The sequence below is a fragment of the Carcharodon carcharias genome, chromosome 20 (assembly GCF_017639515.1).
Source record: "Carcharodon carcharias isolate sCarCar2 chromosome 20, sCarCar2.pri, whole genome shotgun sequence".
Classification (NCBI taxonomy): Eukaryota; Metazoa; Chordata; class Chondrichthyes; order Lamniformes; family Lamnidae; genus Carcharodon; species Carcharodon carcharias.
The window spans coordinates 12,566,388-12,585,710 of record NC_054486.1 but is presented as its reverse complement, the minus strand read 5'-3'; the positions used below and the strand labels follow the sequence as shown (position 1 = coordinate 12,585,710).

Sequence of the window (19,323 nt, the reverse complement as noted above, 5' to 3'; positions counted from 1 at the left end):
AAATGTGATGGAAGGATTGCATAAATGCAAGTCTTTCCATTCTTGTTTAAGATAAATCATGCATTATTTTTAAATGTATCATTCTTCTACAAAAATTGATCATGTTCTGGAGATAACTCAAATGTTGGCACCATTCAACACAACGCCTCCGACAAATTACCCTTTACGTACAAGCCTTCATGGTTACTGTTAGCATTTTATTACACCAGAGATGCCTCGCACCTAGAACTAATCCTGTCTGGCACAGTGTGTCATGAGTAGGAGCCGCAACCCCCATCCTGCTGTCCCCAAATCAACAACACTGACAGCAGTTGAATCAATTAGTTCTGAATAGACCAAGGATTTATTCAAGGACTTCCTAGTCCGTATTTATCAGCTTGTAGATAATTTCATTGCCCCACCTTGGAAACCCCCTGGGTGGTCAGCATCTCAGCCTCCTCAGGAGGTCCCCAGCACCACAGTTACCAGTCTTCAGCCAATTCGATTCACTCCACGTGATATCAAGAAACGGCTGAAGGCATTGGATACTGCACAGTCTGTGGGCCCTGACAATATTCTGACAATAGTGCTGAAGACTTGTGCTCCAGAACTTGCTGCGCCCCAGGCAAGTTGTTCCATTACAGCTACAGTACTGGCATCTACCTGACAATAGAAAATTGCGCGAGCATGTCCTGTACACAAAAAAGCGGGACAAATCCAACCCAGCCAATTACTGCCCCATCAGTCTACTCTCGACCATTGGTAGAGTGATGGAAGGGATCATCAACAGTGCTGTCAAGCAGCATTGTTTAGCAATAATCTGGTCACTGACGCTCAGTTTGGGTTCCGTCAAGGCCAGTCGGTTCCTGACCTCATTACAGTTTTGGTTCAAACATGGACAAAAGAACTGAACTCCAGAGGTGAGGTGAGTGACTGCCCTTGACATCGAGGCAGCATTTGACTGAGTGTGGCATCAAGAAGCCCTAGCAAAACAGGAATCAGGGGAAAACTCTCTGCTGGTTGGAGTCATACCTAGCACTGAGGAAGATGGTTGTGGTTGTTGGAGGCCAATCTTCTCAGTTCCAGGACATCACTGCAGGAGTTCCTCAGAGTAGTGTCCTAGGCCCAACCATCTTCAGCTGCTTCATCAATGACCTTCCTTCCGTCATAAGGTCAGAAGCGGGGATGTTCGGGATGGTTGTACAATATTCAGCACCATTCGTGATTCCTCAGATACTGAAGTAGTTCATGTCCAATTGCAGCAGAACCAGGACAATATCCAGGCTTGGGCTGATAAGTGGTAAGTGACATTTGCACCACACAAGTGCCAGGCAATTACCATCTCCAATGAGAGAGAATCTGCCCCATAAATATAAAAAAAAAGTTAATCACCCTTTCTCTCTCTCTCGTTCTTATGTTCACCTACTTTTAAAACTAAAGTTTAGATCATTTGACTGTCTGTACTTTGCTGTGAAGAGAACAGTCTTACATTGGTTTGTTCATTTTGCATATGATTTGTTCTTTTTCCCTCAGAGACCCTACTATTCTCGACAGTCTTGACTTGACAGAAGAAGAACGGGGGGTATTGCTGGAAAATATCAGGCGCCGTCTCACTCCACAGGCTGTTAAAATTAGGGCAGGTGTGTCTTGTAATTCTGCAATGTATTGGGGAACTTTTGGAATTGATGCAAGCTCCGCCAATCTTATGCAAAAATAAATAAATAATGTTCCCTATTAAGATATTTGCCAACCATAGTAGAATGCAGTTCAGAATTAAGGTAATATATATCAACATTCCCTTGTGCCCATACCCCTTTTTGGGGTTAACCTTCCAGACAAGCCAATGATTCTCCAGTATCTCAACCAAGTGGGTGGTGGTTCTTTTGTGAGATTGGATAATGAGAGTTCTATGGCTGTTTTGAGTGATGGGCTGAGGCGGGGGGGGGAATGTGAAGAGAGGGCTCAAAATGTAACAAGTTAATTCCTCATGATTGTGATAGTAAAGCTTGGTGTCAAGCTTCTTGAGTGTTGTTGAAGCTGCACTCATCCAGGCAAGTGGACGCATGATTGTGATAGTAAAGGTAATGATCATGCTTCTGGTCAACTATTGAGGTTTGTTAGCAAAATGGAAAAGTCTACGTATTTTTAGATTGTACATGGAATTTAAACTGATTTTCAGATTACTGTTCTCCTTTTCCCCACCCCAGTTCTCTTAGTTCTGTTTCACAGGCTGCAATATCCTTTATTTTCTAGACCTAATCATCCCTGCAATAGTTGCCAAATTTATTGCAGATTTTTTTCCTTGATTTTTATGCTGGTGTTGGTTTATTACTGTCTGTCACTTTAGCCAGCTTATTCTCACTGTACACAGTCTTCTTCTTTTTCTCTCACCTCCCTGCCCCCTGGGAGTGCCACAGCACAGGTACTCAGGTTTGATGTGTGTGTGTGTAAACATGTACAGTATCTGCAAGTGAAATGCTGCTTCACTTGAAAGGAGTGTTTGGGCCCTTGGACGGTGAATATTGAGTTCAACAATTTTAGATCATGAACTCTCTCCTCCATCCCCACCCACTTTCCCATCCCCACCCACTTTCCGATCCCCCCTTTTTTTCCCAATAATTTATATAGATTTTTATTTTCCCATCTATTTCCATTATTTTTAAATGTATTTCCATCCATTGTTTTATCTCTACCTTTTAGCCTTTTTCGATTCCTTCACCCCACTCCGCCCCCACTAGGGCTATCTGTACCTTGCTTGTCCTGCTTTCTACCCTTAATTAGCACATTCCTTAGATAATATCACCACCTTCAACACCTCTTTGTCCTTTTGTCTGTGACATCTTTTGGTTATCTCCACCTATCACTGGCCCTATATCCAGCTCTACTTGCCCCACTCCTCTTCAAACCAGCTTATATTTCACCTCTCTTCTATTTTTACTTAGTTCTGTTGAAGGGTCATTCAGACTTGAAACGTTAACTGTGTTCCTTTCCGCAGATCCTGCGAGACCTGCTGAGTTTTTCCAGGTATTTTTGTTTTTGTTTAGGAAATTAGCTGAGTCTGAATGAGGTTTGAATGTTCCTTGTAACAAAATTTAACATCTGATGGAAGTTGGTGCAAAAAAAGATATATTTTCTTCCATGTAAATTTAAAAGAAAATTTCTTTTTCTGAACTTTCTTAGTGAAAGAATATTTCTTTAATTGACACAGAGGATATGTTATACAAGTGTAAGATTGATTCTTGCCAAGCTTCATTCATAGAATTACATTGGCTTGTATCAATGCTATATATCCTTTCAGACCAACTAATCTGCGCTGATGTTCAAGCTTCACATGAGACTTACTGCATAGTATCTGCCCGATTTCAGCCTTTCAGACTACCTTCCTATTCCTTTTTTTTGATATTCATCTAGTTTCCTTTTGAAAGCGTCTGAGCTATTTGTCTCAACCACTTCCTGTGGTAGGAAATTCCACATTCTAATCGTTCTAACCCATCCTGGTGAAAGGTCATTGACCTGAAACAGCAACTCTGTTGCACTCCACAGATCCTTTCTGGCCTGCTGAATATTTCCAGCATTTTCTGTTTTTATTCCACGTTGCAACCAGCCTCGAGTAAAGAAATGTCTCTTTGTGTCCCTACTGGATTTACTAGTAACAAGCTTGAACTCATGGCTCCCTAATTTTGGATTCTGTCATAAGTGGAAATGTTCTCTTCATATCTGGCCTGTTCAACCATACACAATTTTAAGGAACTCCTATCAGGTCACCTATAAATCACTTTGTTTTTCTTAAGAAAAACCCCAACCTATTCTCTCTTTCTTTATACATATACTCTCTCAGTTCTTGTACTATCCTTGTAAATCTTATTGGCACTTCAATAATCATTTTTGTTACATAGTAATTACAGCACAAAAGCAGGCCATTCAGCATTTGGGGACCTGCTGGTTTTTATATCCTCACAAGCCTCCTCTAATTCTTCAACCAAACTCGTCACTGTATCCTTCTATTCCTCTATCCCTGTTGTGCTTATCTAGTTTCAATGCCTTTATGCTGATTGCCTCAACTCATTGAGGTAGCAGGCGCCACATTCTAACCACTCTGAAGAAAGAAGTTTCTCTTGAATTCCCTATTGGATTTATTGGTGACTATCTTATAATTATGACCCCTAGTTCTGCCCTCACATACAACAGAAATTATCTTCTACATGTCTATGCTATCAAACCCTTTTATACACTGAAAGACCTCTATCAGTTCACCCTTCAGTTTTCCCTTTTCTAGAGGAAGAGGCCCCAGCCTATTCAGTCATCTGTGATAGGTATAACCACTCCACTCTAGTATCATTCAAATAAGTCTTCTGTATATTCTGTGCTCCTGTATCCTTGTTATAATATAGAGAACTGCTCATAATGCATAAGAACATAAGCAATAGGGCCAGGAATAGGCCATTTGGCCCTTGAGTCTTCTCCACAATCAGTAAGATCATGGTTGATCTGATTGTAGCCTCAACTTCACTTTCCTGCCTGTCCCCATAACCCTCAACTCCCTTGTCAATCAAAAATCTTCTCACTTGCTGGGAAAGAGAATTCCAAAGACTAACAACCCCCTGAGAATAAATTCTTCCTCAACTCTGTCTTCAATGGGAGAGCCCTTATTTTAAATCTCTGTCCCCTAGTTCTAGATTCTCCACCACCAACCCCCCCCCCCCCCCCCCCCCACCAAAAACCAAAAAACCCCTCCAAGGGGAAACATCCCCTCAGTATCTAGCCTATCAAGCCGTCTCAGAATCCTGTGTGTTTCAATAAGGTCACCTCTCATTCTTCTAAATGAGTATGGGTCCAACCTGCTCAACCTTTCCTCATAAGACAAACTCCTCATCCCAGTACTCCATATGGCCTGTCCACGGTTCTATACAAGTTTATCATAACTTCTCTGCTTTTCATAAAAGCAAAATCTGAAACAAAGACAAAAAATGCTGAAAAAACTCAGCAAGTCTGGCAGCATATGTGGAGAGGGAAACAAGAATTAATGTTTCGTGCCTGTATGACTTCAGTGCTTCTTGTATTTTGCACTCTAGATTCCTCTACTCTATTTAGACACTTAATACCAAGGAGCATCCTTACAAAATGCACTGCCTCATACCTATCTTTATTGAATTTTATTTGCCAATTATACACCCACTCTGCAAGTTTATTAACGTCTTCTTTTATTTTGTCACAGTCTCTGTACTAACTACACACCCTAATTTGGTGCCGTCGACAAATTTTGAGATTGCACTTCTGTATCCAAATCAGATGTGTAAAAGGTGTATTTTGTAATAAGGTGATCCCAGTATCAATTCCTGTGGGACACCACTTTCCACCTTTTGCCAATCTGAATAACCATCCTTAAATGCTACGTTCTGTTTTGCAACCAGGTACTTTTACCCTGATTTTAATATGTTCTGACTTTTGTCATGAACCTATGTTGCAGTGCCTTAGTGAAGGTCTTTTAGAAATCTAAACATATTGCATTCAGTGCATTATTACCCATGGCTGTCTTTCTGTTACTTCAAAGAATTCAGAAGGTTGGTCAAGTATGACCTTCCCTGTTTTAAGTACATACTGACCACCCTTTATTATAATTTCAGATTCCAGATGTTTTTCTATTACATCTTTGAGTAAGGAGTCCATTATCTTTCCTACTACTGATATCAAATTAATTGTTGTTCATTCCCTAGACTTGTCCTATGTCCCCTTTTAGATATAGGAACACATTAGCTATCTGCCAGTTTTCTAACACTATTCCTTTTTCTAGTGAATGTTTATATATGTTATGGCCATATGAGGAAGGGTGCAAGGGCTCCCCCTTATTTTCCACTCCTCAGTTGATCATAGTGGGGTTTTTTAAAATTTATATGGATAAATGTGCCAATTCAGAATTATTTAACTGTTTATGTGCTGATTACAAAGAACTCAGCCAGCCAGGCTTCCTTGAGTTTAAATAAGTTTTATTGTGCTACAATCCCACCCAGAAAAGATACTAAAAATATTTTAAAAGATAAACATACACACACGTGTGCATGCAAAAATACAAGTTACAAAGTAGAGGAGTTTAATTTATGGCCAAATTAAGATTCAATGAGAAAAGGCAAAGATATGAAAGCTCACTGATTATAAACCCTTCACTTTTGTTTGTGGCTGAGGTAGTTCTTAAGCTGTGGTTCTTGGTTTGCTCTTGGAAACTGTGGAACTTGAAGTCTTCTTTAGTATCTCTCTGCTGTCCACACAATGATATATGCAGGCAAGATTCAAATTAGGCAAGAGAGAGAAGAGGCAAGCTATCTTCAGCTCCTGCTGTTGCCTGCTTTCAGATATTACTTCTTCCAGACTACTCCAAAGCAAGCGGGTTTCATTTCAAAATGGTGATCCCAATCACATGATCTCCCCCCCCCCCCCCCCCCCCCCCCCATATTGATTATTTCGCAGAAGGTAATTGGTTTGCTCATGTCTGGATAGACCTTGACTATTGTGTTATGACCTAGGTGATTAATTTTTAATGTCTAAGCCAGCACTTCCAATTGATTCATTCTTCTATGTATTGAGCTAGGAAAAACAAAACAAATTAGCTATTGTTCCTGTAGACTCTCCGCCTCAAGCCTCTCAGAAATGGAATGTGGCTATATAGGATGCAAATGGTGGCAGCATTTTCAGTTTCTGTCCATCCTTGAAGAAATCTTTGACATCAGCAGGTGTGAAATCCCATAGGAGGGCTGCCTGGGCACATACTAATTATAATCCACATTGGAACTTGACCAATTTGCCAGTTGCAGACATGTCGGGTGACCTCTGGCAGTCATCTTAAGTCAGTGTCTTTGTTTTAACAGTTGTAACTGCCTTTTTTAAAAAGGTTCCATATGTGAATCCAGCAGATGAAATCAAAATTTAATATTTGACATCAACACATCTGTAAGAATATGTTATTATTTTAATATGCGCAATACAATTTATTTGAACCAGGGGCTTTATCTTCTAAATCTGATTATATTAACTATCCCTCCTTTTTAATATTTCTTATTAATTAATTCTTAATTATATCTTTTTTGATTTCTTCTGTTGTCATGTCCAACATGTTAGATCTCCAGATAAATATTGAGGTGAAATAATTATTTAATATTTGTGCCATTTCACTGCCTTTACCTGTGAATTTATTGCTTATATCCTTAATAGACCAATCCATGTCCTGATTTTCTTTTGCTATTTGTGCCTGTAAAATAGTTTATTTCCTCTTATATTAATTAATCATTTAATTTGGTAGTTCCTCTTTACCATCCTAATTTATTTCTATTTCATTGAGGGGTGGAGGTTTTAGGGAAGTTCTTCACATACTGAATTTATATTACAAAATCTGTTTAATTGTCAGTGATTTCAATATACCGAGTTCTTTTGCTGTCAAATCCATCTCTCTTATGCTCGGCAACAACAGATAACCGTGCACAGAGCGGTTTAAGGACACCAGGCCAAACCCCTACCAAGGGGGATGACCCTAGATTCTTTGCTCTTCTACTTAGTTCAGTTTCTTATTTTTGTAGATGTAGGTGATGTTTCTACTTTTCCGACTAACGTGCATCACCTCCCGTTTCTCTGTTAAAAGTTGATTTGCTTCCTAACTGTCCAGCCTGCAGTATTTCTAATGTCTTCCTTGGAGTTATTAATGTAATTGGAAGACCCTGTGCTGCTGCTTCAAAGTAGGGTGAGTTTCTTTAATTTTGAGTTTTCCTACTTCAACCCTCTCTTAAGCTTTTCAATTATATTTTTATATCTTAAACCAGATATTGAAGTTGCATGTTATGGATACGAAGGTATAGACGCTGTCAAAGAGGCACTTAGAGCTGGCCTAGAATGTTCTACGGAAATTATGCCCATTAAGGTGAGTGTTTGAAACTGCTCAAACTACAAAGCATTTTAATAGCTATGGCTCAACATGATCATTATGCTGTATTCGGATAAAGAACCTAAAAGTATAATATGTTCAGGGATCTGCTCAAAACGTTTACATAGTCTGAATCATGAGATCTGTCTCTAAGCGGATTTTTTTTACTGAGATAGGTTTGGCTGATTTAGTTGAATTCTGTTAATGCTGTACTGTCGTCATTATGCAATGATAAGTTTAAAAAAATAATTTCAATAAAGAAAATATTGATTGTTAAACTGAGAATGTATTTTTTTCTTGGATATTTTTAATTACATTGTGCAGTCTTAAATAGACTAAAAGTATGGCAGTAAATATACGTTGTGAAAATATTTAAATAAACAATTCAAAGTGTTCAAGACAAGTGTATTCTATTAAAAGACAAAAAACTCAAACAAGGTTCATCCATGGCCTAGTAGGTAATTAATAGTATTAGGTTAAAAGAAAAGGCTTATAATGTGGCCAAGAATAATAGTAAGCCTGAGAATTGGGAGAGTTTTGTGCAAATCACTATTTCTTACATTCTCTTCTTAACCTCCACCGTAAATGTCAAGGACTAGTCGTTTGCGCAGAATCTATTGCTTGTATGTCTTGAATTATGGCTGCATCACAATTGGTTTATTTTACTTAACCTATCTCTATAGGGAGTGGACCTTCATTTGGATTTTTTGGCTAGAGCTGATTTCATACATTTCATGGCAAATGAAGTCTTGACTGTTGGTGAAAGCACTTTTTTTTTTGGTAAAACTTGCTCACATGTCATAACATGTAAGGTCTTCCATGTCTTTTGGAGCTATTAGTTTGTGCCCAGAGGGGTAGGTTGAAGGCTGAGGTTATTTGAAAGATTGCATAACAGGCAGTATTTTACTTTATGTCTTGTTTTTGGGAAAGGTTTTGTGCTTCATAATTAACATTCAACACCAAAGTGAAGAAATAGCACTCAAAGTTGATGCAGGCCTGCGTGATGATAATAAATTAGTACATGAATGGAGACATCTTTTTTTGGTGCATTCTATACATTTCTGTCAGCAAGCTGAAATTCTGTTGGAATTGTCTGGAAATGAACATTGCAAAACAGAGAAGTTTAAATGTTCTTCAGTCTCTATTTCTCCTCTTCAAGGTCCTGACTCTCACTGGAGTACAGTCCCACATGACTCCAGTGCTCTGATCTCAAACTCTGGTCAGGCTTCTTGTGTTGTGAACCTGGGCAGCACATGTATGTTGATCATGGAAGATAACACAGTTGTCATACCCTAACTCTTGCCTTGCTGATACTCACCAAGACTCCTTTAATAGCACCTTCCAAACCTGCAACCTCTACTGCCTGGAAGGACAAGGGCAGTAGATGCATGGGAACACCATCACCACCTGCATGTTCCCTTGCAAGCCACACACCATCCTGACTTTGAACCATATTGCCATTCTTTCACTGTCACTATTATCAAAATCCTGGAACTCCCTCCCTGACAGCACCGTGGGTGTACCTGGGCTGTAGCAGTTTAAGAAGGCGGCTCACCACCACCTTCTGGAGGGCAATTAGGGATGGGCAACAAATGCTGGCCTAGCCTGCAAAAGAATTTTTTTAAAAACCTCCGCTTGTGGTGTGCCAACTTAGGATCTTTGGATCTGACAACTTAATAGTACATATTAAGCAGTGTTACTCATTTGAAATACTGGGAGAGTTTTGATGGGAATTTGGAATAAGATCATAAGATGTAGGAGCAGAAGTAGGCCATTTGGCCCATTGATTCTGCTCTGCCATTCAATGAGATCATGACCGATCTGATAATCCTCAACTCCACTTACCTGTCTTTTCCCCAAAACCCTTTTTTCCCTTTCTGATTAAAAATCTGTTTATCTCAGCCTTGAATATACTTAACGACCCAGCCTCTACAGCCCTCTGCGGTAAAGAATTCCACAGATTCACCACCCTCTGAGAGAAGAAATTCCTCCTTCTCTCCGTCTTAAATGGGCAACCCTTTACTCTGAGATTATGCCCTCTGGTCCTAGACTCTCCCACAAGAAGAAACAACCTCTCAGCATCTAGCCTGTCAAGCCTCTTAAGTATCTTGTATGTTGCAGTAAGGCCACCTCTCATTCTTCTAAACTCCAATGAATGCAGACCCAACCTACTCAACCTTTCCTCAAGAAAATCCCTCCATACCAGGAATCAACTTAGTGAACCTTCTCTGGACTGCCTCCAGTGCCTTAAATGAGGGGACCAAAACTGTTCACAGTATTCTAGGTGTGGCCTAACTGTCTTTCTCTCCACAGATGCTGTCAGACCTAAGTTTTTCCAGCATTTTTTGTTTTTGTTTCAGATTTCCAGCACCTGCAGTATTTTGCCTTTATCTTAGTGGTCTAACTGGTGCCTTGTATAATTTTAGCAAGACTTCCCCATTTTTATACTCCATTCCCTTTGAAATAAAGGCCGACATTCCATCTGCCTTCCCTATTACATGCTGAACTTGTATGCTAGCTTTTTGTGATTCATGCACAAGGACCCCCAAATCCCTCTGTGCTGCAGCTTTCTTCAGTCTTTCTCCATTTAAATAATAATTAGCTCCTCTATTTTTCCTGCCAAAGTGCATAACTTCACACTTTCCCCACATTATATTCCATCTGCCAAATTTTTGCCCATTCACTTAACCTGTCTATATCCCCCGTAGACTGTGTGTCATCCTCACTACTTGCCTTCCACCTACTTTTGTGTCATCCGCAAACTTGGCGATAGTACATTCACTTCCCTCATCTAAGTCTTTGATATATATTGTAAATAATTGTGGCCCCCACCCCCCCATTATCCCAACTCTCTGTCTTCTATTAGTTAGCCAATCCTCTATCCATGCTAATATATTACCCCAACACCATGGGCTCTTATTAAGTAGCCTTTTGTGCAGTACCTTATCGAACGCCTTTTGGAAATCCAAATATATTACGTCTACTGGCTCCGCTTTATCAATCCTGCTTGCTACGTCCTCAAAGAATTTTAATAAATTTGTCAGGCATGATTTCCCCTTCATGAAGCCATGCTGACTCCGCTTGTTTAGATTATGGGCAGAATATTGCCGTCGGCATACGGTGGCGGGCCCAACACGTAAAATGGCACGAGATGACGTTGCGCGTGCGTCCCGATCATGTGTTATTTTGATATTGCGTTTGGTGGGCACCGCCAGAGGCGGCTGCGCGCCCACTGAATTGTCGACGGCCTGTTAAGGCCATTAAGAAAGCATTTACCCTATTAACAACTCTCCCGTCCAACCTTAATGTTGGGGGGAGGGAGGGGGGCAGGCAAAGAGCCCAAGCGGCCTTTGCGTTTTCCAGGAAACCTCATCCACAGGCGGGATGAGGTTTCCTGAAGGTTTTATAAAATTAATAAATAAATTTTGTCAACTTCACAAACATGTCCCAGCTCATGTGACACTGTCACAAGAGACATGTTTAAATAATTTTTTTACTTTATTTTTAAAAATCTTTTATTACCCACTTAATCTCTCTGAGGCAGCTCCAAGCCTCAGGGAGATTGCTGCGCTTTTTCACCTGCATACGGGAAAGAGCACAGGCCCTGACTCCCTCCTCCCCTGGTCTGCACAGGTAGCGCTGAGCGCTACCGGCCACGCATTACGCTGGATGGGCCTTAATTGTTCCGCCCGTGTAAAATGGCAGCATGCAGCCAATTGTGGGTGGCAATCAGCTCCTCGCCTGCACCCATCCAGCCCACCCGCCATGGGTAAGATTCCACCCTATGCATTTCTAAATGCTTTGCTATTGCATCCTTTATAATAGACGCTAACATTTTCCCAATGACAGGTGTTACACTAAGTGGCCCATAATTACCTGTTTTTTGTCTCCCTTTTTGAATAAGGGTGTGACATTGGCAGCTTTCCAATCCTCCAGGACTTCTCCAGAATCTAAGGACTCTTGGAAGATTACTACCAGTGCATCCACTATCTCTGTAGCTACTTCCTATAATATCCTAGGATGCAACCCATCAGGTCCAGGGGACTTATCAGCCTTTAGTCCCATTAGTTTTCCTAGTACTTTTTCTTTAGTGATAGTTATTGTATTTATTTCCTCTCCCCCACCCCTTTTTTGCCCCTTGATTATTTAGTATTTTTGGAATGCTATTAGTGTCTTCTACCGTGAAGACTGATGCAAAGTATTTATTCAACTCCTCTGCCATTTCCTGGTCTCCTATTATTATTTCCCCAGCCTCATTCTCTAAGGGGTCTATGTTCACTTTGGCCTCTTTCTTCCTTTTTATATATTTAAAGAAGCTCTTACTGTCTGTTTTATGTTATTTGCTAGTTTACCCTCAAAGTTTATTTACTCCCTCTTTATTATATTTTTGATCATCTTTTGTTGATTTTTAAAACTTTCCCAAACCTCTGGCTTACCACTAATCTTTGCCACATTGTACGTTTTTTTCTTTCAATTTTATACTACCCTTAATGTCCTTGGTTAACCATGGTTAGTTTATCCCCTTCCTAGAACCCTTCTTCCTCACTGGAATATACCTTTGATGTAAGTCATGAACTATTTTCTTAAACGTCTGCCATTGTTCATCAACCGTCTTTTCTGCTAAACTCCTTTCCCAGTCCACTTCAGCCAACTCTATCCTCATTCCTTTGTAATATTGCCGGAGGTCACCAGTAACAGTTGTTGGCTTAGTACACAGAGGAGAAGAGTCAATTCTCTCTTAACTCTAAATTCGCTTTATTTACGTCATTAGATCATCTACATATAGCTTTTACGTCTGGTTAAATATAGACATGCAGTTTACAGCAGGTTATACAGTTTTATACCCAAAACTAGGATCTAAACGCACACCCACTAGGTTTCTCTGACACTCCGAGTGATCACAGAATATAAAAGCTAATACCCGAAAAGGAGAGCTGACGCTGGCCAGGTGTTCCGTTCTTTCTCTCTTGCATCTCTACATTGCTGACGTAGGTTCTTCTGCTTCTGCGATGGTTGGTCTCCAGAATCTCGCAGCTTCCATGCCTGAAATCCTCCAATCTTATACTGAATCTTATCTCTCCAAGCTGTGCTGTCTCTCTCCCGTTGGTTTAGGCCTGCTTGCCTAGTCTATGGCATATTCTCATTGGCTCTGTTCCAAGACTTAGGGAGCATTAACCTCGTTACTCCTTTTCTAAATAAGGACTACTGTCTCATCACATTTCCTTTGTCTTTGCTAATTTAAACGGGTTCTAGCCAGCTCAGGCCAGTGACTGGACTCAGGTTACTTCAGGTCAAAAGTTGCTTTTGCCATGTCAGCAGTTTGGCTGCAGCCCCTGGCCAACATCTGCCCCCTTTTGATCCAAAGATACTTATCGTAGGATCGTTATTCTCCCTTTCTGTGTACCACTCCTGAGGTTGTCATTGTCCCCCAGTGGGCTGTTACATCATCAGTGATTACCCTTATTTAAGTTTATCACAGTTGTTTCCAACCCAAGTTTCTCACACTCAAACTGAATGCTAAATTCTACCATGTTACCACGTTATGGTCACTGTTTCCTAGGGGATCTTTTACTCTGAGACCATTTGTTGAACCTGCCTCATTGAACATTACCAGATCCAAAATAGCCTGGTCCCAGGTTGGATCCACAACATATTGTTCTAGGAAACTGTCCCGAATACACTTATGAATTCTCGCTTGTGGCTACCTCTGCCAATTTGATTTTCCCAATGTACATGAAGATTAAAGTCACCCATGATTAATGTACTGCCTTTTTACATGCCCTCATTATCTCCTGATTTATTCTCTGCCCTACAGTATAGCTACTGTTAGGGGCCCTATAGACTACTCCCACTAGTGTCGTCTTCCCCTTGTTATTTCTTACCTCCACCCATGTGGATTCTACATCTTCCGATCCAAGATCATTTCTTACTATCATACTTATTCCAACTCATGCTAACAAAGCTACCCCACCGCCCTTGCTGCCTGTCCTTTCGATAAGTCACAAACCCCTGAATATTTAGTCTCCAGCTTTGATCTCCTTGTAACCATGTCTCCGCAATGGCTATAAGATCATACCCATTAACCTCTATTTGTGCCGTTAATTCATTTATTTTGTTCAAATACTACGTGCGTTTAAGTAAAGAGCCATTACTTTTGCCTTTTTACCATTTTTTCCCCCTTTTACCCTATTTGCTGCTGTTTTTTAATGTTTGTACACTCTGTCCCTTCCTTTCACACTCTGGGTATCAATACCTAATAGCTGCCCTGCAAGGCTGCCATATCCTTTTGCTTTGTAAGCCTATGTATCCCCTCACCAGAACCCTCCCCCTCTCTGTTTGGTTTAAAGCCCTCTCTACAGTCCTAGTTATTCGGTTCGCCAGGACATTGGTCCCAGCATGGCTTAAGTGAAGCCTGCCCCACTGGAACAGCTCCCTTCTACTCCAATCCTGGTGCCAGTGCCCCATGAACTGAAACCCATTCCTCCCACGCCAATCTTTGAGCCACTCCTTGGCTTTATTTACCCTATGCCGGTTTGCCTGTGGTTCAGGTAGTAATCCCGAGATTATTACCTTGGAGATTCTGCTTTTTAATTTAGCTCCTAACTGTTCAAATTCTCTCACAGGATCTAATTTCTCGTTCTATCAATGTCATTGGTACCAACTTGGATGATGACAACTGGATCCCTCCCTTCCTGCTCCAAGTCCCTCTCCAGCCCTGAGGAAATGTCCTTAACCCTGGCACCGGGCAAGGAGCACAGCCTTAGGGACTCACGCTCACAGCTGCAGAGAACAGTATCTATCCCCCTAATTATACTGTCCCCTACCACTACTACATTCCTATTTTCTCCCCCCGCTTGAACAGCTTCCTGTACCACAGTGCCGTGGTCAGTTCGCTCAGCCTCTCTGCAGACTGCCTCTCTTGTCCACACAGTTTGCAAGGACCTCAGAACTGTTGGACAATTGCAGGAGCCAAGGCTCCTCAAACACTACCCTCTGGGTCCTATACCTGCCTTGACAGGAAAACCCATCTTGCATACCATAAATTAGGTCAAATATGCATAAGCAAGTTTTTAGTTGCGTTTAGGAAAATTGAATAGAATTAGATTAAGCTTAGATTTGTTTTTATTTAGTCGGGTCCTGCAATTTTTTTTTCCTATTTCATATTTTTATATAAGTGATTCTATAGGTGTTGCTTTTCCTTTGCCAAGTGCTGTCATCCCTGATTCAAAGTACTGTGTAAAGTTTCTATTACACAAGATATTATTTAAGAGAGGATGGATGCTGTTATAATTTTATAGCATGATCTTTGTTTAATGTTAACCATTAGTGTTTCACAGTATTGAGGACTTTGAACACAATCCAGAGAGAATTAAAGGGCTGGGGCTCTGAAGGTGTTTGATGAAGTAGGCGTAGACAGGATGTTTCCACTTCCAGTAGAGACCAAACTAGGGGCCATAAATACAAAAGAGTCACTAATAAATCCAATAAGGAATTCAGGGGAAATTTCTCTATCTGGAGAAGAATGTGGAGCTCTACCATATGGAATAGTTTAGGTGAGTGACGTGGACACATTTACAGGGAAGCTAGATAGAAACAGGAGTAGGCCATGTAGCCCCTCATGCCTGTTCTTCCATTCAAGCCGAACATAGCTGGTCTGTGACCTCACTCCACATACCCACCTTTGTCCCATATCCCTGAATACTTTTGGTTAACAAAAATTCACCAATCTCATACTTAAAGTTAACAGTTGATCTAGCATGAATTGCTATTTGCAGAAGAGAGTTCAAAACTTCTACCACTCTGTATGTCAAGGTGTTTGCTACTTACATGTCTGAAAGGCCTGGTTCTAACTTTTAGACTGTACTCTCAGCACTAGATTCCCCAACCAGCAGAAATAGTTTCTCCCAATCTACCCGATTCCCCCCCTAACATCTTGAAAATTTCATTCAAATCATCACTTGGCCTTCTAAATTCCAGAAAATGCATTTTAGTTTGTGTATTCTCTCCTCATAATTTAACCCTTGCAGTCCAGTTAATCTATGTTGCACTCCCTCCAAGGGTTCTACATCCTCTCTAAGCTGGTGCCCAGAACTGTTTACTGTACTCCAGGTATGGTCTAACCAGGGCTTTATATAGCGAAAGTGCTCCTTCTACTCCCATGTATTTTAGTCCTCTAGATACAAGTGCCAACATTCCATTAATGGTTTTGATTATTTTCTGCATCATTCATGGCATTTTAATGTAGTATTATGGCAATCTCTGTACCTGTACCCGCTCCACCCCAGGCCCCGGTCTCTGGATTTCCACTATTTCTAGCTTTTCACCATTTAGAAGGTTCTCTGTTCTATCCTTTCTAGATCCAAAAAAAATTCAAAAACGTCTACATTGAAATCCATTCACCACAGTTTTGCCTATTCATTTAATCTATCACTATCTCTTTGCAATTTTATGCTTCCGTCTATATTGCTTACATTGCCACTTATCTTTGTATCGCTACCAAATTTGAATATGTGGCTTTCAATTGCATCATCTACACAGCTAATAAATTATGGGAATAGTTGAGGGCCTAGCAAAGGTCTTTATTGGACACCACTTGTCACACACTGCCAATTAGAGACCTGCCCAATTATCTTTAGACTCTGACTCCTACCACTCAGCCAATTTCCAAACCAAGTCGACAATTTGCCTTCAGTTCTGTGGGTTTCAATTTGCGCTGACAGTCTGTTATGAGGGACATTGTCGAATGCCTTCTAGAAGCCCATTGACAGTTCCCCTTTCCATTACCTTAGTCAAAAGATTCAATCAAGTTTTCCAGGCATATTCTATCTTTTACAGATCCATGCTGGCTATCTGATCAGTCGAAAATTTTCAAGATGTTCAGTCACACTATCTTTATATATTCCAGTGGTTTCTTGACAACAGATGTTGGGCTGGTCTATAATTCCCTGGCATTATCTCCTCCGCTTTAAAAAGCAGAGTGACATGCACAGTTTTCCAATCAAAAGGAACAGTTCCTGATCTAGAGAAGCCTGGAAGATTATAATTGTGGCATCTCCAATGTTTTCACCTTCCTTTAAAACCTTGATGGAAACCATCTGATTCTATGAATTTGTCATTCTTTAGTGCAGTTATTTCCTTTGGTACTGTTATTTTGCTTACGTTACTTTTTGCTGAATCCCTGCCCCGATTCAGTATTAGCTTCCTTGCGATTTCTGACATGCTGACCTCTTCCTCTACTGTAAATACCTACACAATTCAACGTGTCCACCATTTCCTTATTTACATCAACCTATCCTTTTATCAATTTTTATGGGGCCAAGTTGCTCCTCCCCATCCCCGCTTTACAAATATAATTGTAAAAACCATTTGTGTTGATATTTATCCCTTGCCAGTTTCTTTATATACTCCCTTTTAGTAGCTCTTAGTATATGTTTTGTTGCCCTTTGTTGTTCTTTCTATCTCTCCCATTTTCCAGAATAGGTGCTATTGTTTACATTTTTGTATACTTTTAAAGTTTTGTTGTCTCTTACCTCTTAAGTTATCCATAGCTGTCTTTTCGGCAAGTAGAACTTATGCCCTTTAGGGATAGAAACTGTTTCCATATTACATTAAATTCTTTTCTGAATGCCTCCCAATGATCATCTGTCATTTTGCCCATTAACAGATTTGCCCAGTTTACTGTGGATGGTTTCCACCATTGCATTGAAGTCAACCTTAACTAAATCTTGAATCTTTTAGCTTTTATGCATTTCTTCCTTCCATTGCTCATTACAAAGCCTAAAATGACCTGCTTCTTTATTCTAAGATATATTCTTGCAAAAATCTATCCTGGAGTTATACAAGAAATTCACTAACATTCTGATGTGCTGGTCTGCTTATCCCAATCTTATATGACTGTTGTATACTGTTGTTTTTTTTTCAATGTTGGAAAATGGAAACAAATTTGCAGCATTGTGTAAGCGCTTATGCAATGCCTCTGCTAATTTGTTAGAAACTTTAAACATGACCAATTTAAAAATACATATTTAAATATGACACATTCTGGAGTTACATTTCAGGATGGTGGGAATGGAGTTCAGCAAAATTGTAAACAACCCTTTAATTTTTTTTACAATGGAAAATGTCAATGGCAAAAACATCAAAATAATTTAATTGTGATGGTAACAAGATCTAGAACAGTGGTATATCGGTCCAGTGGTGAAATATAGTCAATTCAGCTGAAGAATATTGACGCACAAGTTTGTGTAATATTACAAGAAAACCCTTAAATGGCTGCTTGTCATTTGGTATTGTCTGAAGAACTGGTCCAGGGGCCTTAAGTAAAAAGGCTGTCAGGTAATGAAAAACATGTTAAGCAGCATTTGGATAAAATTTCAGAAAAAATAGGCAGAAAGTACATTGCTTTATTTGTATTTCAGATTGGCTTGATCCGTATCGATTAAGCCTAGTTTTATAGAAAGTATTCAGATGAAATTTATAACTCTGGAAGCCCTTTTTCATACTAAGTATGAAACCTGACCAAACCTTCATTCTCGGTTCCTGTACTTGGTTAAAGATGAGCAATCTCAAATAATCTCACTGGTGTTTAATTTTTGCATCCTTTTCTAGATAAATCTAATAGCTCCTCCTAGGTACGTTATGACTACCACAACACTTGAGCGTACAGAAGGCCTTTCTGTTTTAAACCAAGCCATGTCTGCAATTAAAGAGCGGATTGAGGAGAAAAGGGGAGTGTTTAACATCCAGATGGAGGTCAGTGCCATGTTTTCTTAACTTTCTGAATGCATTTCTTCCTTTCTCGCTGTACCAACTCATACAAACAAGCGTGATTTAGATGTTACTGTGGGTTCGAGTATGTGTCCTGCCACTGAATACTCTGTCCCAAGAACTGCAGTAGCTGAGAGTTGAATATACTTCTTGAAGAAACATGTATGGTGAACTTTGCAAGCCAGGTCCAAATAGTTTAGATAAAGGGCAGGTTGACGCTTTGAAGCACTAATAAGCTGCTCCGTTAGGTTGTTTGCACTTTTGGTTCCTTACCATTCGTCATTCAGGGGTAGTGTAAAGTGGAAGCCAGAAGGTTTCCGAAAGGCATTGAGAGCAAATCGCCTGGATCCACCTCAAAGCACTCAGATCGGAATGAGATCAGGTATAACACGAGATGACTGAAAGGGAGGACAGATTGGTTAAAATACCTGCTCTTGTCATTCATACTTTTTGACTGATTGAAATGCACCTCTTTCCAATATTTTATACCTTAGCTGATTATTGAAAAGCCAGTTTGATAATGAAATGGGACCCCTTTGTATCTGATTTATCATCACTCTTCATAATCTTCACTAGAGTGACAGATGTGTGTGTAAGCAACCAGCATAGGCAGCAACTTCCTCTGTTTACTTAAAAACAGCAAAAGTTTAAATTTTCTTGTTAGAATTGCT

The 19,323-nt window shown here is 40.2% G+C and overlaps 1 protein-coding gene across 2 annotated transcripts in view; it reads left to right on the top strand.

Moving 5' to 3' along the window:
- LOC121292415 (eukaryotic translation initiation factor 2 subunit 1) overlaps nt 1-19,323 on the top strand; it is a 30,778-nt gene that overhangs the window by 10,597 nt on the left and 858 nt on the right. For both annotated transcript variants that reach the window (XM_041214283.1, XM_041214284.1), the window contains exons 5-7: nt 1,513-1,619; nt 7,785-7,882; nt 18,494-18,637. In XM_041214283.1, the coding sequence (XP_041070217.1) occupies nt 1,513-1,619; nt 7,785-7,882; nt 18,494-18,637 (349 nt within the window). The remainder of the gene's footprint in view (nt 1-1,512; nt 1,620-7,784; nt 7,883-18,493; nt 18,638-19,323) is intronic.